The 24,374-nt window shown below is 55.3% G+C and overlaps 1 protein-coding gene across 2 annotated transcripts in view; it reads left to right on the forward strand.

The window, feature by feature from the left end:
- Nucleotides 1-6,398: 6,398 nt before the first annotated feature.
- The window catches only part of DMAP1 (DNA methyltransferase 1 associated protein 1), a 46,948-nt gene continuing 28,972 nt past the window's right edge, over nt 6,399-24,374 (forward strand). For both annotated transcript variants that reach the window (XM_075935802.2, XM_075935803.2), the window contains exons 1-4: nt 6,399-6,522; nt 10,962-11,071; nt 15,095-15,186; nt 15,895-16,090. In XM_075935802.2, coding sequence (XP_075791917.1) covers nt 10,970-11,071; nt 15,095-15,186; nt 15,895-16,090 — 390 coding nt within the window. In that variant the 5' untranslated portion in view covers nt 6,399-6,522; nt 10,962-10,969. The remainder of the gene's footprint in view (nt 6,523-10,961; nt 11,072-15,094; nt 15,187-15,894; nt 16,091-24,374) is intronic.

A 24,374-nucleotide genomic window follows, 5' to 3' on the forward strand; every position in this document is an offset into this window, starting at 1 on the left:
AAAGTGGCCAGGAGTCCTGTGGCACCTCATGGATACAGACTAACCGAGTAGTCTCTAGGGCTAACAGGGCTGCCTCTCTGATACATTCATTAGGGAAGAGCAAGACAAAGGAAGGGGCGGGTCTCCTAGTTCACAGGGAAGGCCGGCTAACAATGGCTGACATCAAAGCAGGCTTGTCACCTATTAAACCATCTTCTTAGTCTTTAAAGTGCTACATAGTTTTCCCTTTTGTTTTTGCAAGATCAGACTAGCAGGGCTACCTCTCTATTGCTAGCAAAGCAGGCTGAGGTCTTTAACGCCCATTTTGCTTCAATCTTCACTAACAAGGTACATTGCAGCCAGGTACTTAGCACCGTTCCTGTGAGCACCAAGAGGGGAGGAATGCAAGCCACATGGCAAGGGACAGTTAAATAACAGCTGCATTGGCCTTGGCAGGACCTGATGGGATTCATCCCAGGGGTATGTAAGGAGGAGGTGCAACCCTCCCAGACCCATTAGCAACTTTCTGTGAGAACTCCCAGAGGACAGGTGAGATCCCAGAGGCCTGGGAAGCGCAAACCTCACCTCTGCCTTCTACACTAGGCCCTGAACTGCAATTCCTGGCCACAAATTCTGAAACAATCAACGTGTGAGTGCCTAGATAATGGGCTTATAAGGAGTAGCCAGCTTAACTAGCATGAGTCACATCAACCCTGCCTAACTGGCCTAATTAATGTTTCTCTGAGACTGGAGATGGGCCAAGCCATCTCTGTCCCATCTTGTTTTCAGAAAGGGTCTTAGCACCGCCCCACAGGACAGGCTCCTAAGCAAGGTGGGGAAATGTGCTCTAGAAAGATGGAATTGGTGGAAGAGGGCTGCAAAGCTGGTCAAAAGGCCACATTCAAAGAGTACTGAGCACAGGTTCGCTGTCTCACTGGGGTGAGGTGGATTTTCCTAGGCAGCCCGTGGCAGGGTTAATCTGGGGTCCAGCACTTTTCCACATTTTCCATCAGTTACTTGGAGAGCATGCTTGCCACATCTGCGGATGACACCACGCTAGAGTGGGGTGCAAGCACTTTTGGGGGACAGGATTAAAATTCGGAATGACCTTGACAAATTGGAGAATTGGAAATTAACAAAATGAAATTCAATACAGACAAGCACTATACATAGGAAGAAAAAATAAAATGTGCAATGACAAAATGGGGAGTAACTGGCTAAGTAGTAGAGCTTTTCAGCTTGGAAAAGAGAAGATGAAGGGGGGATATGACAGAGGTCTATAAAATCATGTCCGGTGCGGAGAAAGTAAATAAGGAAGTGTTATTTACTCCTTTTCATAACGCAAGAAGTAGGTGTCACCAAATGAAATTAATAGGTAGCAGGTTTCAAACAAACAAAAGGAAGTATTTCTTCATACAATGTACAGTCAACCTGTGGAACTCCTTGCCAGAGGATGTTGCAAAGGCCAAGACTATAATAGGATTTAAATAAGAGCTAGATAAATTCATGAAGGTTGGGTCCATCAATGGCTGTTAACCAGGATGGGTAGGAATGGTGTCCCTAGCCTCTGTCTGTCAGAAGCTGGGAATGGGTAACAGGAGAGGGATCACGGTTCTGTTCACTCCCTCTGGTGCACCTGGCATTGGCCACTGTGGGTAGACAGGACACTGGGCTAAATGGACCTTTGGTTAACAACACAGGGCCTGGTTAGCCTTGAGGAAGGAACACCTAAGTTCCTTCCAGTCCCAGCTAGCTGTGATTCGCTGTGGGTCTTCTTGGAGCCCTTTCCGATATATCAATACCCCACTTGAAATGTGGGCACCAGAACAGGCAAATTATTCCAGCTGTTGCCCCAGGGGTAAAATAACCACTCGCCTCCGGATGGATGTTCCTTTCCATGCATCCTGGCATAGCATTCGTTCTTCCAGCCACAGTAGCACGCTGGGAATTTATGGCCAGCTGATTTTCCACCATGGCCTCCACATCTTGGGCAGCGTCCCTGCTCCCAGGAGAGATGCCCATCTCCTAAGCATGGCCTGCGTTTCGTGTTCCTAAGCAGTCACCGCGAGCTGGGTTAAGCGCACGTTCTTTCATTGCGCCCATTGACCACGCAAGCAGGATGGCTGTGAATCGTGACCTGTCCTCATCGCAATCCCCCACTCCCCGTCGGTGAGGGGCATGTCAGCTTTTTGAGTGGAGATTTTATGTTTTCTGCCAGCTCACAGATAAAGCTGGCACATGGGGCAGGGCCGAGTGCTGCTCTCTGCAGGACACCCAGGGAAAGAGCGCTGGTGAGAGAAATTCCCTGATGAGACCTGTCGATCCATATAATGTATGTCTCCTTGCTTTGGAAGCACAACGTTGCGCAGTGTCAAGTCGAATGCCTTACAGCTGTTTAAGTTTATTGCATCACCACTATTGTTTCCAAAGTTTCAGTCACATCAAAAACACTACGTTAATTTGACAGGATCTGTTCTCCATAAACCCATGCTGACTGGCATTAAAATATTACTCTCCTTTAATTCTTTTTTAATCAAGGCCTGAATTCACTGCTCCATTAGCGTGCCAGGAATTTACGTCAAGCTGGCAGGCCTATAATTACCTGGCTCATCCTGTTTATCCTTTTAAAAAAATTGGCACAATACACACTGTCTTCCAGTCTTCTGGAACTTCCCCAGGGTGCCAAGACTTATTGACAATCAACATTAGCTCCTCAGCCAGCTCTTTTAAAACTCTGGGGTGTAAGTGATCGGGATCTACTTATTTAAAAAAATGCCTGCCTTTAGTAGCTGCAGTGTAATACCCTCCCAAATTATGAGTAGAATGGAAAGCGTGTTAACATCACCATGGGCGTCATCTGTTTTCTGCCTAAATACAGAGCACTTCTGCTTTTTCTACATGATTATTGATAATTCTACCATTTCCACCTACTACTAGACCAATAACATTGACAGAATTCTTTGTGTTCCTATTGCATTTAAAAGCGCCTTCTGACCGTCCTTCGCTCGGCTGGCCATAGATTTCTCCCTATATCCCTTTGCTTTCCCTTGTCAGTTTTCTGCAGTTCTGTCTTCCTTTCCCCTGGAATTCCTCCCAGCTGTATCTGTCCCCATTAGAATTAAGAGTTTGGTTGTTCCCTTCACTACAAGCTTTTGCCTTCATAGCTATGTTGGTCAGGGGTGCGAAAGGTGTGATTTGTGACTAACAGACTTACACTGTTTCAGTGGACAAAGCTGCACTGGACCCAAACTGGACTGATACCAGTTCCCTAGATGAAATAAGCAAAACACACAAAAGGACTTTTTGCGGCAGTAGAACTGCATCTCTTCTGCCCAAAGGTTCAGAGGGGAAGCTGTGTTAGGCTGTAACTGGAAAACCTTAAAAAACAAGAAATACTCGTGCAGTCCCGTAGAGACTAACAAAACATGTAGATGGGATCATGAGCTTTCGTGGGCACAGCCCACTTCTTCCACTGGCCAGTGCCCACAGAAGCTCACGATGCCATCCACATGTTTTGTTAGTTTCTAGGGGTATGTCTACACTACAAAGTTAATTTGAATTAACGGATGTTAGTTCGAATTAACTTTCCTAGGCGCTACACTAGCGCTCCGCTACTTCGAACTTAATTCAAACTAGCGGAGCGCTTAGTTCAAACTAAATAAACCTCATTGTACGAGGACTAAGCCTAGTTCGAACTTACTAGTTCAAATTAAGGGCTGTGTAGCCCCCTTAATTCAAACTAGTGGGAGGCTAGCCCTCCCCAGCTTTCCCTGGTGGGACCAGCCTCTCCCCACCCTCTCAGCCCTCCCCCCCGCTGGGACCAGCCTCTCCCCACCCTCTCAGCCCCCCCCCCGGGACCAGCCTCTCCCCACCCTCTCAGCCCCCCCCCGGGACCAGCCTCTCCCCACCCTGTCAGCCCCCCCCCCGGGACCAGCCTCTCCCCACCCTCTCAGCCCCCCCCCCGGGACCAGCCCCTCCCCACCCCTCTCTGCCCCCCCCGGGACCAGCCTCTCCCCACCCTCTCAGCCCCCCCCCCCCGCTGGGACCAGCCTCTCCCCACCCTCTCAGCCCCCCCCCCCGGGACCAGCCCCTCTCCACCCTCTCTGCCCCCCCCCGGGACCAGCCTCTCCCCACCCTCTCAGCCCCCCCCCCGGGACCAGCCCCTCCCCACCCTCTCTGCCCCCCCCCGGGACCAGCCTCTCCCCACCCTCTCAGCCCCCCCCCCCCGCTGGGACCAGCCTCTCCCCACCCTCTCAGCCCCCCCCCCCCCGGGACCAGCCCCTCTCCACTCTCTCAGCCCCCCCCCGGGACCAGCCTCTCCCCACCCTCTCAGCCCCCCCCCCGGGACCAGCCTCTCCCCACCCTCTCAGCCCCCCCCCGCTGGGACCAGCCTCTCCCCACCCTCTCAGCCCCCCCCCCCCGCTGGGACCAGCCCCTCCCCACCCTCTCAGCCCCCCCCCGGGACCAGCCCCTCCCCACCCTCTCAGCCCCCCCCCCCGGGACCAGCCTCTCCCCACCCTCTCAGCCCCCCCCCCCGGGACCAGCCTCTCCCCACCCTCTCAGCCCCCCCCCCAGGACCAGCCTCTCCCCACCCTCTCAGCCCCCCCCCCCCGGGACCAGCCTCTCCCCACCCTCTCAGCCCCCCCCCCGGGACCAGCCTCTCCCCACCCTCTCAGCCCCCCCCCCGGGACCAGCCTCTCCCCACCCTCTCAGCCCCCCCCCCGGGACCAGCCTCTCCCCACCCTCTCAGCCCCCCCCCCGGGACCAGCCTCTCCCCACCCTCTCAGCCCCCCCCCCCGGGACCAGCCTCTCCCCACCCTCTCAGCCCCCCCCCCCCGCTGGGACCAGCCCCTCCCCACCCTCTCAGCCCCCCCCCCCCCGGGACCAGCCTGTCCCCACCCTCTCAGCCCCCCCCCCCGCTGGGACCAGCCTCTCCCCACCCTCTCAGCCCCCCCCCCCGCTGGGACCAGCCTCTCCCCACCCTCTCAGCCCCCCCCCCGGGACCAGCCTCTCCCCACCCTCTCAGCCCCCCCCCCCCGGGACCAGCCTCTCCCCACCCTCTCAGCCCCCCCCCCCCGGGACCAGCCTCTCCCCACCCTCTCAGCCCCCCCCCCCCGCTGGGACCAGCCTCTCCCCACCCTCTCAGCCCCCCCCCCGGGACCAGCCTCTCCCCACCCTCTCAGCCCCCCCCCCCGGGACCAGCCTCTCCCCACCCTCTCAGCCCCCCCCCCCCGCTGGGACCAGCCTCTCCCCACCCTCTCAGCCCCCCCCCCGGGACCAGCCTCTCCCCACCCTCTCAGCCCCCCCCCCCCCGGGACCAGCCTCTCCCCACCCTCTCAGCCCCCCCCCCCCGGGACCAGCCTCTCCCCACCCTCTCAGCCCCCCCCCCGCTGGGACCAGCCTCTCCCCACCCTCTCAGCCCCCCCCCGCTGGGACCAGCCTCTCCCCACCCTCTCAGCCCCCCCCCCCGGGACCAGCCTCTCCCCACCCTCTCAGCCCCCCCCCCCGGGACCAGCCTCTCCCCACCCTCTCAGCCCCCCCCCCGGGACCAGCCTCTCCCCACCCTCTCAGCCCCCCCCCCGGGACCAGCCTCTCCCCACCCTCTCAGCCCCCCCCCCCGGGACCAGCCTCTCCCCACCCTCTCAGCCCCCCCCCCGGGACCAGCCTCTCCCCACCCTCTCAGCCCCCCCCCCCGGGACCAGCCTCTCCCCACCCTCTCAGCCCCCCCCCCGGGACCAGCCTCTCCCCACCCTCTCAGCCCCCCCCCCCGGGACCAGCCTCTCCCCACCCTCTCAGCCCCCCCCCCCGGGACCAGCCTCTCCCCACCCTCTCAGCCCCCCCCCCCGGGACCAGCCTCTCCCCACCCTCTCAGCCCCCCCCCCGGGACCAGCCTCTCCCCACCCTCTCAGCCCCCCCCCCGGGACCAGCCTCTCCCCACCCTCTCAGCCCCCCCCCCCCCGGGACCAGCCTCTCCCCACCCTCTCAGCCCCCCCCCCCGGGACCAGCCTCTCCCCACCCTCTCAGCCCCCCCCCCGGGACCAGCCTCTCCCCACCCTCTCAGCCCCCCCCCCCCGGGACCAGCCTCTCCCCACCCTCTCAGCCCCCCCCCCCCGGGACCAGCCTCTCCCCACCCTCTCAGCCCCCCCCCCCCCCCGGGACCAGCCTCTCCCCACCCTCTCAGCCCCCCCCCCCCGGGACCAGCCTCTCCCCACCCTCTCAGCCCCCCCCCGCTGGGACCAGCCCCTCCCCTCTGCCCCACGGCCGGGGGGGGGCAGGGCCGGGGGGTCCAGGGCAGGGCGAGGGCGCCCCCTGGCGGGGAGGGGCCGCGGGCCGGGTTCGGGCCCCTAGCGCGGGGGGCGGGGTTCCGGGGGACAGCAGGCCCCGCCCCCGCTCAGGCCCCTCCCCCGGCCCCTCCTCCTCCCGGCCCCTCCGAGCTGCTCGCGGCCTCGACACTTCCGGTTCGGCGCGGCGGAGACCGGAAGTTGCCGCGGTCGGACCCGAATCGCTGTAACACCAGGCCTGGCGGGACCGGGACCGGCCCAGGTGGGAGCGCGGGGGGGCTGCGTTGGGGAGGGTCCTGAGGGGGCCTGGGGGAGGGGCTGGGGGGGTACTGGGGGGTCCGAGGGAGGGGGCATTGGGGGGTCGGAGGCGGGGGAGGGTCCTGAAGGAGGGGGCACTGGGGGAGGGTCCTGAGGGGGAGGGGCTGGGGGAGGGGGTCCTGAAGGAGGGGGCACTGGGGGAGGGGTTGGGGGGAGGGTCCTGAAGGGAGGGGCTGGGGGAGGGGGCACTGGGGGAGGGGTTGGGGGGAGGGTCCTGAAGGGAGGGGCTGGGGGAGGGTTTGGGGGGAGGGTCCTGAGGGGGAGGGGGCACTGGGGGAGGGGTTGGGGGGAGGGTCCTGAAGGGAGGGGCTGGGGGAGGGGGCACTGGGGGAGGGGCTGGGGGGAGGGGCTGGGCAGGTTGGGGGAGTTTGCCCCCTCTCAGTCGGTCCCCGGTGCAATCATAGGCCCTGGGGAATCTGCCTCTGGGTGGGGTGTCCTGAGGGGTTCACAGACGCCAGGCCAGAAAGCTCCGCTCATCCGGGCGGTTGCAGGCGAGTGACCCTGGCTCGGGACCAGGCGAAGTGGCTCAGTCTCTAGTACAGAGCAGAACTGTCAGACTCAAGGACGAACGTCATTTGTTGGGGGAAGAGTCACCGTGGTTTCTGTAATGGGAAATCCTGCCTCCCCAGTCGGATGGAATGTGTGACGGGGTGCGCAGGGGGATCCAGCGAACTTAGATTTCCAGGAAGCCTTTCACCAGGTCCCTCAGCAAAGGCTCTTAAGCAAAGGAAGCTGTCATGGGATCGGGGGAAGAGCCCCTCATAGACTGATAACTGGTTAAGAGACTGGGAGCAAATGGGAGGAATAAATGGTCAGTTTTCAGAATGGAGAGAGGTAACTAGTGGTGTCCCCACTGGGACCAACATATTAACACATGATCTGAAAAAGCAGGTAAACAGCGAGGTGGCCAAGTCTGCAGAGGGTACAAAACTGCTCAAAATAGTTAAGTCCCAAGCAGATTGTGAAGAGCTTCAAAAGGGTCTCACAAACCTGAGCGACTTGGCAACAAAATAGCAGAAGAAATTCAGTGTTAATCAATGCACAATAATGCACGTTGAACATAATCCCAACTATCCATATACAATGCTGGGAGCTAAATTAGTTGTTACTGCTCAGAAAAAAGATTTTTAGAGTCGTTGTGGACAGTTCTCTGGAAACATTTGCTCAGTGTGCAGCGGCAGTCAAAAAAGCAAACAATGTTAGGAATCATTAAGAAAGGGATAGAGAATAAAACAATATCCTATTGCCTCTGCATAACTTCATGGTACCCTCACATCTTGAATACTGGGTGCAGACGTGGTTGCCCAATTTTCAAGCAGGAATTAGAAAATGTTCAGAAAAGAGCAACAAATTATTAGGAGTGTGAAATGGCTTCTGTGTGCAGAGCGATTCTTCAGACTAAGACTTTCAGCTTGGAAAAGTTGACTAAGGAGATATGATAATTCATGACTGGTGTAAAGAAAGTAAAGAAGTGCTATTGATTTCATAACACAAGAATTAGGGTCACCAACAGGACCATCCCTAGGAGGGTGCGGGGCCTGGAATAACACGCCCCCTCATCCAGTCCGGGCTCCACCCTCCCCCTGCTATGCCCTCCCTCTGCCCTTATTTTACCCCGTCCAGAGTGATGTGTCCTGGCAGTGGCAGCGGGGGGGGGGGGGCGGGTTAAGCCTGCCCCTGCAGTGACTGGCAGGAAGTGGAGTGACCCAGCCTGCTCCGTGGCACTGGCTCCCAGCCACATTGCTACACTTACTGCCACTGGTGAGTGCCAGGGGCAGCTCCACCCCTTCCCAAGCAACAAGGCTGGGATCTGGGGAAGAGGAGCTGGCTGGGGCCAGGTCACTTCACTTACTGCTTCTGCAGGAGACTGTGGGGGCTGGCCCAAACCCTTCTGCCAGCATGAGGTCTGCTGCTAGCCCCAGGGACCACCCTGGGCCTTGCAGACCTCCCCCAAGCACAGGGCCCTGGGCTGTTGTTCCGGGCCGTCCGATGGGCTCTGATCACCAAATGAAATGAATAGGCAGGAGGTTTAAAATAAACTAAAGGAAGTTTTTCTTCACACAGCGCACAGCCAACCTGTGGAACTCCTCGCCAGAGGAGTGAAGACCAGGACTTTAACAGGGTTCAAAAAAGAACTAGATAAATACATGGAGGACAGGTCCATCAATGGCCATTAGCCAGGATGGCCAAGAATAGTGCCCCTAACCTCTGTTAAAAGCTGGAAATGGGTGACGGGAGGGATCAGTGGCTGATTCCCTGTTCTGTTCACTCCCTCTGGCATTGGCCACTGTTGGCAGAGAGACACTGGGCTAGATGGACCTTTGGTCTGACCCAGTGGGACAGTTCTTATGGTCTTATTCTGATCATTTGGTCTGACCTGCTATGTAGCACAGGCCTGAGAGCTGCTCCCAAGAATTCCTAGAGCAGATCTGTTAGAAGAACATCCAGTCATGATTTGAAAATGCTTCCACCATGGTCACTGGGCCTCAGCCACCATCTCAGCACCCTATGGAAATCATAAGAACGGCCAGACGGGCTCAGACCAAAGGTCCATCCAGTCCAGTGTCTGTCTGCCGACCGTGGCCAGCGCCAGGTGCCCCAGAGGGAGGGAACATGACAGGGAATCCTCACGTGATCCCTCCCCTGTCACCCACCTCCAGACAAACAGAGGCCAGGGACACCATTACTACCCTTCCTGGCTAACAGCCATTGATGGACCCAACCTCCATGAATCTATCTAGCTCTCTCTTTTTTGAACCCTGTTAAAGTTCTAGCCTTCACCACATCCTCTGGCAAGGAGTTCCACAGGTTGACTGTGTGCTGAGTGAAGAAAAACTTATTTTAGTTTCTTTTAAACCAGCTGCCTGTTAATTTCATGTGGTGACCCCTAGTTCTTATATTGTGGGAATAAGTAAATACCTTTTCCTTATTCACTTTTCAACACCAGTCATGATTTTATAGACCTCTATCATGTCCCCCCGTATTCTCCAGCGGGGGCTTTTGTACATTTCAAAGGAGGAATGTGGAAGTGCCTATGGACTAGTAGATGGAAATTCCATCGACTAGTTCAGTGGTTCTCACCGTGTGCCATATGGCTCCCCAGGGGGCCATGCCTTACTTCTAGGGGGCCATAGTAAATTTCTGAGGGGGCCACCCCAAACTTAACTGCCAGGAGTATGATGAATGAGGCTCAGAAGGGGGCCATGAGCAAAAAACGGTTGAGAAACACTGGACTAGTTGACTAGTCAGTAAACTGCATTTTAACCTCTTGCATCTGGCTGGGTATTGATGTGGATGAGCCGCTGTCCATGGGCATCTTTTATACTCTTAGGAGATGAAGCTCTGGGAAGGGCCATTTAGCCCTCAAACGATCAGGTTTGCGGTGGCTCATGTCCCTGGAGTCACTTGTTCAAATCCCAACATCCCCAGAGCTACAATAAATCAGTAGAACTCTGGGCACTGTATTGCGTGTGGCGCTTTGGGTAAGATCTTAACAACACTGGTCTTCTGTGCTCTGTGTGGTTACTAGAGATCCAGAGGGGTACCTGTCCGGAGAGTGGGGGACCATTTGGCTGGCAGTGTCCCTTTCTTCAGCTCTTGTGCAGTACACTGGGGGCTAGGGATGTAAGCGACTAGTCGACTATCCGATGAGCATATGCTTAACGGGTAGTTGAGTAGTGACTTGACTAGTCGCTTCCCCCTCCCCTCCCGCCTCTGTCAGAGAGAGGCAGCAAGGGGAGGGAGCTTAAAAGCTGGTTCCCCCCAGCACCGTTTCTGTGGGGAGGCAGAGGCATAGCGAGGAAATGGCGCGTTTCGACTTATCGAAATTTAACATCCCTACTGGGTGACGGTGGGTGCCTCTCCGGAGGAGGCTGCATGTTCACTGGTGCAGTTGGTGTGAATTTGAAACTATTGGATGAACTGTGCACTATTTTACATTGGAAAAGGCATGTCTTCCCCTCGGCCTGCTGGTAGTTTTCAGCCTTGGCCTCTGTCTTGTCAAAATAACGTGGCTGTTTTTAAGATATCATCTGCATCATTTTGGGCTGGCCTTCTCCAGACAGGTTATTGGGCTAGAAATACGCAGCTGGGAGCCAGTATAGCAACTCCTTTGTTCTCTTCTGGGAACAGACACCCCACCCCGGTATCCCTCCTTTTCTATAGCTGAGCATCTGAATAACAGAGTTGCCCATTTTAGATTCCAGAATAGTTTCTGCTGAATGAGGAGGCATGTGCTAGTCTGTGGGGAGGAGGGGTAAGGGCTGTTGGAGACTGGAGGGAGTTGAGCAGAGGGGTTAATTTCACAGAGAACAAGCTGCACGTCGGCCCTGTGGCTGCCTGTTCTTAGGCCTCTTCTTCTAACCGCTGTGTTTCTGTCTCCAGAGAGCAAGATGGCGACGGGCGCAGACGTGCGGGATATTCTGGAGCTTGGGGGTGTGGAGTCGGAGAACACGGGAACCATCAATAAGAAGGACATCATCAATTCTGATAAGGTACCGGGGTGATGGGCCAATCTCGTTGGCCTACGCACCAACTTGAAAACCACACTGGGGTCTGGAAACGTTTCACCTGCTGTTCTCACAAGTATCCTCTCACATGACAAGAATGAGGAAAACAAACGTCTCGCTATTCTAGTAATTCACTTTGGGCAGTGCCTGGCATCTTACGCGTACCTTCATCTTCTGGGTTCCCTGCGTTTCCAGTTACCCGTCGCCTTGTGTTCGCAGAACCCTGATGTATTGTCAGAATTCTGAACGGTCACATGCCACACGTCTGGCAGACTCAAGAAGAATGGCTTTGGGGTTAAGGCACCGAATTCACACCGTGCCTCCGTTGCCCACCTGTTAAATGGGTCTAATACTTTCCCATGCTTCACAGGGGTATTGTGAAGTTAAATGCGTTCGTGATGCTCAGACACAATGGGAGTGGGGCACTCTAGACAGAGAAAAGGACGGGAACCCACATCCCAAAGGACCAAGGGTGTAGTGTAGGTCCCAGACTGTCCAATGTGCGCTGAAGCTAGATAATAATAAAATGCCACTGCAATAAAATGCCACTGCAATCAGCCACTGTGCCCTCTCCACCGAAACGTTCGGCTCCGCAAAGACTAATGTACTGAACTCTGATGGGAGCGTGTGTGTGGCTGCAATGTTCACATCCCTAGCTATGGGCTGTCTAGGAAGGCTAGGAGGAGTAAAAGACTTGTGGGCTGTGTGGCGTAGTGGGGGGCTGTCTGCTCTGTAACCCGGGGTCCCCCTGCGCTGTGATGGGAGATTCTCACTGACTCTGTGATGTAGCGTTGGTACCTTGCTGGTTGCTATGCTGGGCGGTGGGCTGTGGGTGACACCTACTGGTGGCTGTGTGTGACACAGCCCAGCAGGATAGCCTGTGAGTCACATAGGCAAAGGTTCCTGAACCTGTCTGACCTGTTGAGGCAGGCAGGGAAACAATAGGAGAGGGGTGGAGACGGACTGGGGGAGGTGTGTATGGGGGGTGGGGGGGGGGCAGGAGCCGGGAGCGGGAGTTAGTGGCTGTCTGGGAAGCATGGAGAGGGGAGACTAAGCTGGGGCTTAGGGGCGATGGACCCCTAACCCTAGGGCTGAGGCATGCTGGCCCTGGCCCCTATAGCCACACCACATCTGTGCTGTGCAGTATCCTGACGGAACAATAAACCCCCCTCTATTCTACGACTGGTGGACCCTGTTCTTGCTGCTACAGGGGTGCAGGACCGGGGGAACCCCGACTACATCGTCACAGGCTGGCATTCTGCCTTCATAGAATCATAGAATAATAGGACTGGAAGGGACCTCGAGAGGTCATCGAGTCCAGCCCCCCGCCCTCAAGGCAGGATCAAGCTCAAGACGCCCTTGCTTGTTTTAAAGTTAGTGGGAACTCAGAACCAGAGGATCTTGAATGCATATGGATCAAAAGTGCTAACTGACAAAGCCAGGGACTAAGGATGTGAACAGGTAGCTGTTGCATCTTACTGGGTGATGCTTACCAGGTACTGGGTAACCAGGTACAGGAGCAGTCCTGTGCAGCAGTTTGAAACTGGCCATGGCAGCCCCTGCGCAGCTGAGGGGAAGATGGGAAGGGCTGGCAGCAGCAGCCCCCATGCAGCTGGAAGGGCTGGGTTGGAACAGTCCCCCACTAGGATTTCACACTTAATTAGTGAATCATTTAAACCTAGTGTTTATCGGTTAACTGATTAACCAGGATTTTACATCCCTACCAGGGATGGGGTATTGGTACAGATCTGTTCTATGCCACCAAAGGAAACTAGAGACCAGGATGAGTTACTCCTTAAACTCCCATCTGTAATGTGAAGGGTAGGGGGCAAGCAATAGATAACAAATAGAGTAAAGGGTAAGTAGATAACAATCAGTATAAGTTAGGAAGCTTTGAAAAGTAGAAAATTGATAAGGGAAGCTAAAGTCATAAGGGAAAAAAATCTGCAGTTGGCAGAGCTAAGGAAAATAAGGAGTTTGAAAAGTATATTAGCAGCCAAAGAAATTCCAAGAATTGCATAGGCCCATTAGTGGGTGGAGATGTAAAACTGCTAATGATGCAGAAAAGGCAGAAGTGTCCATACATATTTCTATTCAATATTTTGGAAGATGCAGGGCAGTGAAGTAGTTTCCATGCGCTTGGGGTGTCTGCACAGCACAGTTATTTTGAAATAACCATGCAACTGTCCACACAACAATGCCGTGATTTCGAAATAATTTTGAAATAACAAGCGGCTTATTTTGAAATCTGTAAACCTCCTTCCTTGAGGAATAATATTTATTCCAAAATGCTCGTTTGGAATAGCAGTAGTGTGGACGCTTGACTGTTGCTGTCTCCCCAGGGCCGTTCCAAGTAATTACTCCCCAGTGCCTCCTGGGGCTCTAAGTCGAGGTAGGGCGTCCACATTAGGGAGCCTGCCTCGGACTCATTTTGAGGCTTCCCTGTAGTGAAGACGTGCTGTTTTGAAATACAGTAATTCCTCACTTAACATGCGCCTGCTTAACACGTTTTTGCGATAGCACGATTTTTTTTTAAGGGAACATTTTCAAACAACACGACCCCGTCCCTGCAATAACACGCTTTCCCCTAGGGCCGGCCGGTGGCCGGCAGCTGCACAAGGCTTCCCCTGCCTCCCTGCAAAGTGGCAGAGGTTTGCCGCTCGCAGCGCCGTTCCCCAGTGACCCCCTCTGGCTGGAAGCAAGGCATCTGGCCAGAGGGGGTCACCGGGTACTGCGCGCCGAGCGGCAAACCTCCGCCGCTTTGTAAGGAGGCAGGGGAAGCCCCGCGCAGCTGCCAGTGACCGGCCTGCTGGGGAAACCTAGCCGTCGGCTGCAAGCCCCCTCCCCTGTCCTTTCCTTCCCTTCTCCAGAGCCAAACACCTCCCCTCCCTGCTAAAACCCAGTCCCCTTTCTCCCCCAACCTTATGTCCCGGTCCCAGCTGCTAACAAGTGCAGGCTGGAGCTGCGAGTGCACGTGTGCTTGAAACGCAACCCCCACCTTTTCCATTATGTTCAATGGGAAAATTGACCCCGCATAACATATTTTCACTTAGCACGATCATTTTCTGAAACGTATCTACCGTGTTCAATGAGGAAGTACCGAACGCTATTTCAGAAAAAAAATTCCAAAATAAGTGTGCTGTGTAGTCATGCCCTGTGTCACTCAGGAGTATGTTAAACATTTCCTACAAATAAGAACTTGAAAATCAGCAGGCCTGGATAACTTGCACCCAAGAGTCCTCAAAGAGTTGTCTTGAGGTGCTCTCTGGCTCACTGCTGTTAGATTTTAAACATCTTGGAAGACTAGGATAATTCCAGAAGAATTGAATGTCCCCGTGTCCAAAAAGCACCCGCTAAAAGGAGCAGGACGGTGAATTTTATCTCTGTGTACAGCATTGGTGGGATCAGTCCCAGAATACCAGTCCAGGCCTCGTGTCCCCATGTGGGATTGGGCCTGCCTTGGGCAGGGGGCTGGACTGGATGACCCCTGAGGTCTCTTCTAGCCCTAGGATTCAATGATTCTAAAAAAGCTGTTGAAAAACTGAAGTCAGTGCAGGGAAGAGCCACAACAGGGATTTGGGGTTTATGGGAGCCTTGAAGAGCTCAGTCTGCTTCATTTCCGGGGGAAAAGACTGAGCGGTGACTTGAGTGGATAAATACCTTCACGGGGAGAAAATTCCTTATCTGGCAGGGACAGGCAGAGCACGGGGTAAATGGGGCTGGAAGCTGAAGCCGGGCAGAGTCAATGGGAAATGAGGCACATGGTCAACCAGCGAGGGGCATTAAGCCCTGGACCAAACTACCCCGGGAAGTGGTGGATTCTCCATCTCCTGGCGGTTTTGAATCAGACCGGATACATTTCTAGAAGCCAAACCCTAGTGATTGGGCTCCATCCAGGGAAGAGGGGGCGGCAGAGAATACCCGGTGGGCTATAAGAAGTCAGACTGGGTGATCTAATGGTCTCGTCTGCTGTAAACTCTAAGTCTGTCCCCCCATCTTCTGTTTCAGAAAAAGTCCAAGAAATCCTCGGAGACGCTGACGTTCAAGAGGCCGGAGGGGATGCACCGAGAGGTTTATGCACTTCTCTACTCCGATAAAAAGTAAGGGTGTCGGGGTAGTGCTCTGCAGGGTCTCACGGGAGAACTGGCCCCCCTTGGCTCCAGCCTGTCATTGCCCGGGCTGTCACACTCAGTCTGTGACACAACAGCCCCTAAAATGTAACTCCGGCAGTCTCGTCTCCTCCGGCCTGTCGTCATTTCTGTGGCTCTTGGTTTTCCTTCTCCTTCGGAAACGGGGAGGCCCTGCCCTGGGCAGGTGAGGAGGGAGGTGCAGTCACCTCGCAGCTGCCTCCCCTGAGAGAGCACGTGCACCCTTTGTGACTAACAGCCACTCTGCCAGATGCTGCAGGCCCCTAGACATTAAAGCCAGGAGGGACCATCATGGTCTAGTCTGACCTGCACGTAACCGCTGCCCCTAAGCTCCAGCAGAGTTAGCGATGGCCGCAGAGCGCGGCGTAAAGCTCTAAGTTATGGAGACTCTGCCTCTGTCACTGTTTCAGCCTGCGCCCTTTACGCCCGCTGGCTTCAGAGCCCGCCTGTGCTGAGCTTACGTTGGTTCAGGAGCCTGGGGAGGCGGCTGCCTTGGGGTGCCTCAGAGTGGGAGTGTCGCCCCGGCGCTGCGCAGGGCGTCTCTGCGTCCTGGGGAGGGCGACTCCAGGAATGGGGCTTGACCCCGGGGCTCCTGCCCTGCCCCCCGGGCTGCCGGCATCCAGAGGAATGCAGTGCTGACAGCTGCCTCCCGCTCGGCAGGGACGCGCCTCCGCTGCTGCCCAGCGACACGGCGCAGGGCTATCGCACAGTCAAGGCCAAGCTGGGCTCTAAGAAGGTCCGGCCCTGGAAGTGGATGCCCTTCACCAACCCTGCGAGGAAGGACGGGGCCATGTTCTACCACTGGAGGAGGGCGGCGGAAGAGGGGAAGGATTATCCCTTTGCCCGCTTCAATAAAGTAAGTGGGAGCGGGTGGGGGTGGGGGAAGTGGGCAGGCTGGTTGTTCTGCACAGCAGGCAGAGTGACTCCACCGAGAGCAGGAGCAGCCCCTTCCTCCCGCACCCCAGCTCCGACTGCAATCACATTCCAAACTGCGCTTTGGCCCGCGACCACCGACCTCAGGCGGCCGTCTCCCCAGATCCTTTGGAATATGCTCAGAGCTTAGCAGGGCAACCGGGGTGCCCCAGGGAGTGCTGTGGGGCACTCAGTAGGGGGCGCTGTTGTTCCCTCTGCCCAAGCAGGACCCCCCATTACGGTTCGGGGGTGCTGCGTAGCAAGAGGGCTCACATTATGAATGAGACTTAAAATCAAGCTCTTAACTCGTCATCCTGGATCCCATGGCAAACTTTGGGGTCACGTCTACACTGCGCATTGTTGCACAATAAGATATGCAAATGAGGCGCAGGGGTGAATATTGCCACACCTTATTTGCATACCTAATGAGCTGTCATTTTTGTGGCATGGGCTTTTGCGCAAGAAGGAGCTGTCTACACTGCTCCTTGCGCAAAAAACCCCTTTTGCGCAGAGCCGTTCTTCCTGAAAATAAGCGGCAGAACGGCTCTGCGCAAGAGGGGTTTTTTTGCCACTCCCTCCGCCACGCATACATTGGGTGCCGAGCCGGGAAAACAAATGGCGGCTGGCCCAGAGCTGTGACCCTCCAGGAAGACCGCTGGTCTAGATCATCCCTGACAGGTGTTTGTCTAACCTGCTCCTAAATATCTCCAGCAATGGAGATTCCACAACCTCTCCAGGCAATTTATTCCAGTGTTTAACCACCCTGACAGTTGGGAAGTTTTTACTAAAGTCCTACCTCATCCTCCCTTGCTGCAGTTTAAGCCCCTTGCGTCTTGTCCTGTCCTCAGAGGCCAAGGAGAACAATTTTTTCCCTCCTCCTTGTGACACCCTTTCAGATACTTGGAAACCGCTCTCATGTCCCCCCTCAGTCTGCTCTTTTCCAAACTAAACAAGCCCAATTCCTTCAGCCTTCCCTCATAACTCATGTTCTCTAGACCTTTCATCATTCTTGTTGCTTTTCCCTGGACCTTCTCCAATTTCTCCACATCTTTCTTGAAACGTGGTGCCCTGAACTGGACACAATACTCCAACGGAGGCCTAATCAGCGCAGAGTAGAGCGGAAGAATGACTTCTTGTGTCTTGCTCACAACACTCCTGTTAATGCATCCTAGAATCTTGTTTGCTTTTTTTGCAACAATGTCACACTGTTGACTCATGTTTAACTTGTTGTCCACTATGACCCTTAGATCCTTTGCTGCAGGACTCCTTCCTAGACAGTCACTTCCAATTCTGTATGTGTGAGACTGATTGTTCCTTCCCAAGTGGAGCACTTTGCATTTGTCCTTATTGAACTTCATCCTGTTTACCTCAGACCATTTCTCCAGCTTGTCCAGATCATTTTGAATTATGACCCATCCTCCAGAGCACTTGCGACCCCTCCTAGCTTGGTATCGTCTGCAAACTTAATAAGCGTAGTCTGTATGCCAAAATCTAAATCGTTGCTGAAGATATTGAACAGAACCGGTCCCAGAACAGACCCCTGCGGAACCCCACTTGTTCTGCCCTTCCAGCATGACTGTGAACCATTAATAACTACTGTCTGGGATTGGTTATCCAGCCAGTTATGCACCCACCTATCAGATAATTATGCTCCATCTGCCAGAAATTTCCACTGGGGTTTTGGTTATGTGTTCCACATTCTCAGTTGTCATTAAACAAAATGGGGAATTTTTCAGTATTTATTTTCCAAACATTGAAACGGGTATTAAATTGGGTTAAGGATAAGAAAATCGGGGTGAGAGATGAGAAGAAAAACAAAAAAACCTTTTGTAATATCGATATTTTACTACAGTATAATTTACACTTTTTTTAATGTATAAAGGTGCATTTAATCTCTGTCAGCTAGTGGTTTTTCCCGAAATCCTGGTTTGCATGCTTTTCTTCTAAGTATCCTCACTCATGTTGAGCCTCTAGCTGTCTTGGAGGTTGTGACGTAGTGGGGGGGACTTGCTGGGCTGTGGTGACCCCTGCTGTCTGGAGCAAGACCCAGCAGGGAAAACCTCGCTAGGCAGAGGTAAGGCCAAACTTGTTGAACCAGTGGCCAGACACCCCCCATGGAGAGGAACAAAGGAAGGTGGATGCTGCCCTGGCTGGGGGGGCAGGGCTGCAAGGGAATTTAGTTAGTTGGGTGTGGCTGTCTGTGAGGATGGATGAGACAGCCTAGGGAGAGGAGCTGGAGTTTTAGGGGCCCAGTCTCCCCCATCTCAAGGGGGCCTGAGGCATCCTAGCCCAGTTCCTGTAACCAGATTACATCTGTGCTGCGCTGTGCTGGAGGAGCAATAAACCACCCTCAATTCCACTGGCTGGTACAGTCTGTTTGTGCCATTTCGGAGTGCAGGAGACGGGGAACCCCCAACGCGCCGTCACACTGGTGTCAGAAGTGGGATGCACTGCACCCCGTGGATGAAGCTCCCAGCGGCAAGCGACAAGGCGCAGTAGAAGCAAGAGTCCTGGAGCCAGGCGTGCTGGAGACAGAGCGAAGCGGTTCCTGGGAATCGGGGGGCGCTGCAGCACTAGACTGGTGAGTCTGCACCGAGGGGCCCAGCGGGCAGATGGCCTACGCCCGACTCTTGAAGGCAGAGCTGGTGGGGCTGTGCAGAGAGAGGGGCTTGCCTGTGCGGAAAGCAGCCAAGGCCCAGCTGATTGCCCAGCTGGAGGAGAATGACCAGCCACAGGGCCAGGATCTTGTCCCCAGGGGAAGCAGCCAGACCCCACCTGAGAGTGTGTCAGGCTCAGAGAGGGGGAGGAGCGCTGGAACCCACCGGAGAGATGAGACAGCGTCTCCCGGGAGGCCTGCAAGCCGTAGCCCATCTAGGGCAGGGGCCAGCCCAGCGGAGCTGCGGCGGCTGGAGATCCAGCTGCGGATCAGGGAATTGGAAGTAGAGGACCGAGAGAGGGACCGCCAGGACCGAGAGAGGGAGCGCCAAGATCGAGAGAGGCAGCGGCAGCATGAGCTGGCCATGGCAGAGCGGAGAACCGGCGGGGCACCGGCTGCGCCAAGTGCGGATGGGCCCCAGGGTCCCAGGACTGCCAGATGCTTGGAGAGGCCCGTGGTGGCCCAATTGCAGGACATGGGTGACATAGACGGGTTCCTCAGTACCTTTGAGAGGGCCTGTGGACTGCAACGGGTTCCCCCAGCTGACTGGCTGCAGGAGCTCATCCCCGCACTGAACCAGGAGGCGGCCGGAGTGCTCAGTCAGCTGGAGGACCTACAGCCAGGGGATTACAACCGAGTCAAGGAGGCCCTGCTGCACAAGTTCGGGCTGACCCCCGACATGTACAGGAAGAAGTTCCGGGGGGTACAGAAAGGGCCACGGGAGACCTATGTGGACCTGGCCTCCCGCCTGGCGCAATACTGCCGCAAGTGGGTGTCTGGAGTCGGAGCCCAGACCGCAGAGGAGCTGCTCAAGCTGGTCATGATGGAGCAGTTCTATGAAGCGTGCCCACCCAAACTGAGGCTGTGGCTCAAGGACCGGAGACCAGAGAACCCCCAGGAGGCCGGGAGACTGGCGGATGAGTTCACGGAGAGCTGGTCCGGGTGTGAACGGGAGTCCCGGAGAGAGAGGGAACCGCGCAGAGACCGGATCTCGGCTGAGCGACGGAGGGAGTCAACTACGGGGCGAGACCAAGGAACAGGTCGTCTGCGCCCCAGAGAACCAGCCAGGGCCTGGACAGAGACAGCCCAAAGCCTAACTTGCCATCGCTGTGGGCAAAAAGGCCACAAGAGGGCTCAGTGCACCAGGTCCCAGGACCGGGGACTTTCCAGGGTTAACTGGCTGGGGCGGGAGGAAGGGCAGGCTGCCCCAGAGGCAGGGGCTGGCAGGCAAACCTCAGCTCAGAGAGAGGGGAAGGATGCTCAGTGCACCTCCCCTGGGAGGTCTGATTCTCAGGAGGCGGATTTCTCCGTGTACCGGGTGGGGGCAGGACGGCCCCTGCGGAGCGAGTGCCTCATACCCCTGGAGGTGGATGGTAGGAAGGTGACGGGCTTCTGGGACACGGGGGCGGAGGTGACTCTGGCCCGATCCGACATAGTGGCCCCAGGGCGGATACTACCCCACGCGCAGCTGACCCTGAAGGGCATAGACGGGTCCCCGTTTAAGGTGCCTGTAGCCAGGGTGCATCTGAAATGGGGGGCCAAGGAGGGCCTCAAGGAAGTGGGGGTGCACCCGCACTTGCCCACCGAGGTGCTGATGGGGAATGACCTAGAGGAGTGGCCCCATGAATCCCAGCGGGCTCTAGTCACTACCTGGAGCCAGAGCCAGCGGGGGGCTGACAACGTGGGTCCAGGGAAGGACTCCTGGCAGCGTCCTCAGGGTCCCATCCCAGTGGACACGGGGTCCAGCCAGGCTGGGACTCCGGACCTAGGCAGAGGTGGGGGACAGGTCCCGATCCCTGCCTCAGCAGCTGAATTCCAGGCTGAGGTGCAGGCAGACCCCTCCTTGCAGAGGCTGAGGGACCAGGCTGGCCTCCATGCAGCTCAGCCCCGGGGGAGAGGTGGCCAGGAGAGATTCCTGCGGGGGCGTGGGCTCCTGTTCCGTGAGTGGCTCCCCCCCAGGAAGGCGAGGGCATGGGGGGTCCAGCGGCAGCTGGTCGTCCCCCGAAAGTATCGCCTCAAGCTGCTGTATTTGGCCCACGATGTCCCCGTTGGGGGCCACCGGGGGATCCGGAGCACCCGGCTGAAGCTGCTCCAGCACTTCTATTGGCCGGGAATCTTTACAGCCGTGCAGCGGTACTGCCGGTCCTGTGACTCCTGCCAGAGGGGCGGGAAGGCCCAAGACAGGAGGAAAGCGGCTTGGGGGTCTCTACCCCAGATAGACCCTCTGGGCTCGCTGAGAGAGCTATGGGAGGGGAAGACCTCCCTGGATGGAGCATCGGGGGTGGAAGCCGCCCTGGCTGTCCAGAGAAGGCTCGCTGGGCTCATGGCCCCGGCCCGAGAGACCCTGGCCAGAGATCAAGGCCAGCGGAAGGGTGGGGGTGACCCCCGAGGACAGGCCTGTGCCAGTCGCCCTGGAGCGGGGCGGCGAGTGGACAGAGGGAAGCCAGCTCATGTGGGGCCTTGCCACGGCCGGCCTGAGTCAAGGGGAGCACCCATGTCCCCGGGGCGGGTTCCCACGCAGAGGACCCGAACTTCCCTAGGTCACGAGCGGAGTGACCCTGCTCAGTTCGCTCTCGGAGGGGGGAGAACTGTGACGTAGTGGGGGGGACTTGCTGGGCTGTGGTGACCCCTGCTGTCTGGAGCAAGACCCAGCAGGGAAAACCTCGCTAGGCAGAGGTAAGGCCAAACTTGTTGAACCAGTGGCCAGACACCCCCCATGGAGAGGAACAAAGGAAGGTGGATGCTGCCCTGGCTGGGGGGGCAGGGCTGCAAGGGAATTTAGTTAGTTGGGTGTGGCTGTCTGTGAGGATGGATGAGACAGCCTAGGGAGAGGAGCTGGAGTTTTAGGGGCCCAGTCTCCCCCATCTCAAGGGGGCCTGAGGCATCCTAGCCCAGTTCCTGTAACCAGATTACATCTGTGCTGCGCTGTGCTGGAGGAGCAATAAACCACCCTCAATTCCACTGGCTGGTACAGTCTGTTTGTGCCATTTCGGAGTGCAGGAGACGGGGAACCCCCAACGCGCCGTCACAGAGGTAATCCAAAATAAGCGCTCTGCCTTGATAGATCTAGGGGCACCCTCAAAGCGCATGGTGCCACCTCACTGAAGTTGGCAAGTGTCTTGGTGACTGTTCCAAAATGCCAGCACTTCCAATTTTGCATTGTCAGGCTTAGGCAAGTAAGTAGGAAAGTCCCCTCTCAGATTTGATGTCATCTCTCGCGGTAAATGGGTGAAACCCTCTTACATAATAGGCTGGTGCAATTCCTGAGTGAGCTTCCAAAAAGACTCTTTGGCCCCGAATGCTGTGAGGTTCGGGTTACGAGCCGCGGCCATCTCCCGTTCCACGCTGAGTACTGCGCGGAAGGGGTTGAATGCTTTTTTGTTCTCTCATGTTCTGCGGCTGAAAGGATTTCTAAAAACAGCTGAGTTTTCTCACAGTAACTTTCGCTTGCAGCTTTTGTGCTAAGTTCGATGGAGACCTTGGTTGTCAGGATCCTATAAACGTCTGTCTTGACAAACATTTGGACAGTAGTCAGAGAAAACTCCAGGGTTTCCTGTGTCACACTGTGATTCCAAGTTTTCAGCAGTGAACATTATCTTGGTGTGCAGAATCTGGTGCATTCTGGTGATCTGCAGAGTTTTTGCCTAAGAACTAACAAACTCAGGGCGATCTAGGAGACATGTTAGCACAGTTCATATGTCTTTGATATGACAGGCAGCATACTACATGCTCACCCATCAATGTGGCACAACAGGGGTAAGTAATCACTAGTCAGTCCTGCTCTCATCTTGCTCGATGTAAAGCAAAGCTTTCAGCTTGTTCGCATTCTTGAAAACGGCCCCGATCTAATCACAGAATCATAGAATACTAGGACTGGAAGGGACCTCGAGAGGTCATTGAGTCCAGTCCCCTGCCCACACGGCAGGACCAAATACTGTCTAGACCATCCCTGATAGACATTTATCTAACCTACTCTTAAATATCTCCAGAGATGGGGATTCCACAACCTCCCTGGGCAATTTATGCCAGTGTTTCACCACCCTGACAGGTAGGAAGTTTTTCCTAATGTCCAACCTAAATCTCCCTTGCTGCAATTTAAGCCCATTGCGTCTTGTCCTATCTTCAGAGGCCAAGATGAACATGTTTTTTCCTTCCTCCTTGAGACACCTTTTTAGATACCTGAAAGGTATCATGTCCCCTCTCGATCTTTTCTTTTCCAAACTAAACAAGCCCAATTCTTTCAGTCTTCCTTCATAGGTCATGTTCTCCAGACCTTTCATCATTCTCGTTGCTCTTCTCTTCTCTTGTACCCTCTCCAATTTCTCCAGATCTTTTTTGAAATGTGGCGCCCAGAACTGGACACAATACTCCAGCTGAGGCCTAGTCAGCGCAGAGTAGAGCAGAAGAATGACTTCTCGTGTCTTGCTCACAACACTCCTGTTAATGCATCCCAGAGTCGTGTTTGCTTTTTTTGCAACAGCATCACACTGTTGAGTCATATTTAGCTTGTGGTCCACTATAACCCCTAGATCCATTTCTGCCGTACTCCTTCCCAGACAGTCGCTGCCCATTCTGTATGTGTGAAACTGATTGTTCCCTCCTAAGTGGAGCACTTTGCATTTGTCCTTATTAAACTTCATCCCCTTTACCTCAGACCATTTCTCCAGTTTGTCCAGATAATTTTGAATTATGACCCATCCTCCAAAGCAGTCGCAACCCCTCCCAGCTTGGGATCATCTGCAAACTTAATAAGCACCCTCTCTATGCCGATATCTAAATCGTGGATGAAGATATTGAACAGAACCGGTCCCAAAACAGACCCCTGAGGAACCCCACTTGTTCTGCCCTTCCAGCAGGATTGTGAACCATTCATAACTATTCTCTGAGTATGGTTATCCAGCCAGTTATGCACCCACCTTATAGTAGCCCCATCTAGGTTGTATTTCCCTAGTTTATCAATAAGAATATCATGCGAGACCATATCAAATGCCTTACTAAAGTCTAGGTATCCCACGTCCACCGCTTCTCCCTTCTCCACAATACTCGTTATCCTATCAAAGAAAGCTATCAGATTGGTTTGACATGATTTGTTCATTACAAATCCACGCTGGCTGTTCCCTATCACCTTATTATCTTCCAAGTGTTTGCAGACGATATTCTTAATTACTTGCTCCATTATCTTTCCTGGCACAGAGGTTAAACTGACTGGCCTGTAGTTTCCTGGGTTGTTTTTATTTCCCTTTTTATAGATGGGCACTGGATTTCCCCTCTTCCAATCTTCTGGAATCTCTCCTGTCTTCCATGATTTTCCAAAGATGATAGCTAACGCTGCGAGACTCTGTGTTTTTCATGCCTTCTGTAGCCGTAGCCTCGGGCAGTGCAATGGTAATCAGCTGGGCAGGACAGCTCGTATATAGCAGCTCCGATTTCTGAGTGAGTTCAATCTCCAGGCCAACTATGCAGGAAGCAGAGTCGATGTTAGTGTTTTCCCAAGTTAGCGGGTACGTCTCAAACATGCCAGCTATTGCTGCGTCGAGAGAACAGGTGTCAGAGAGGAGAGGAATGTCACGTC

Source organism: Pelodiscus sinensis, chromosome 9 (genome assembly GCF_052426305.1).
Source record: "Pelodiscus sinensis isolate ZL-2025 chromosome 9, ASM5242630v1, whole genome shotgun sequence".
Taxonomy (NCBI): domain Eukaryota; kingdom Metazoa; phylum Chordata; order Testudines; family Trionychidae; genus Pelodiscus; species Pelodiscus sinensis.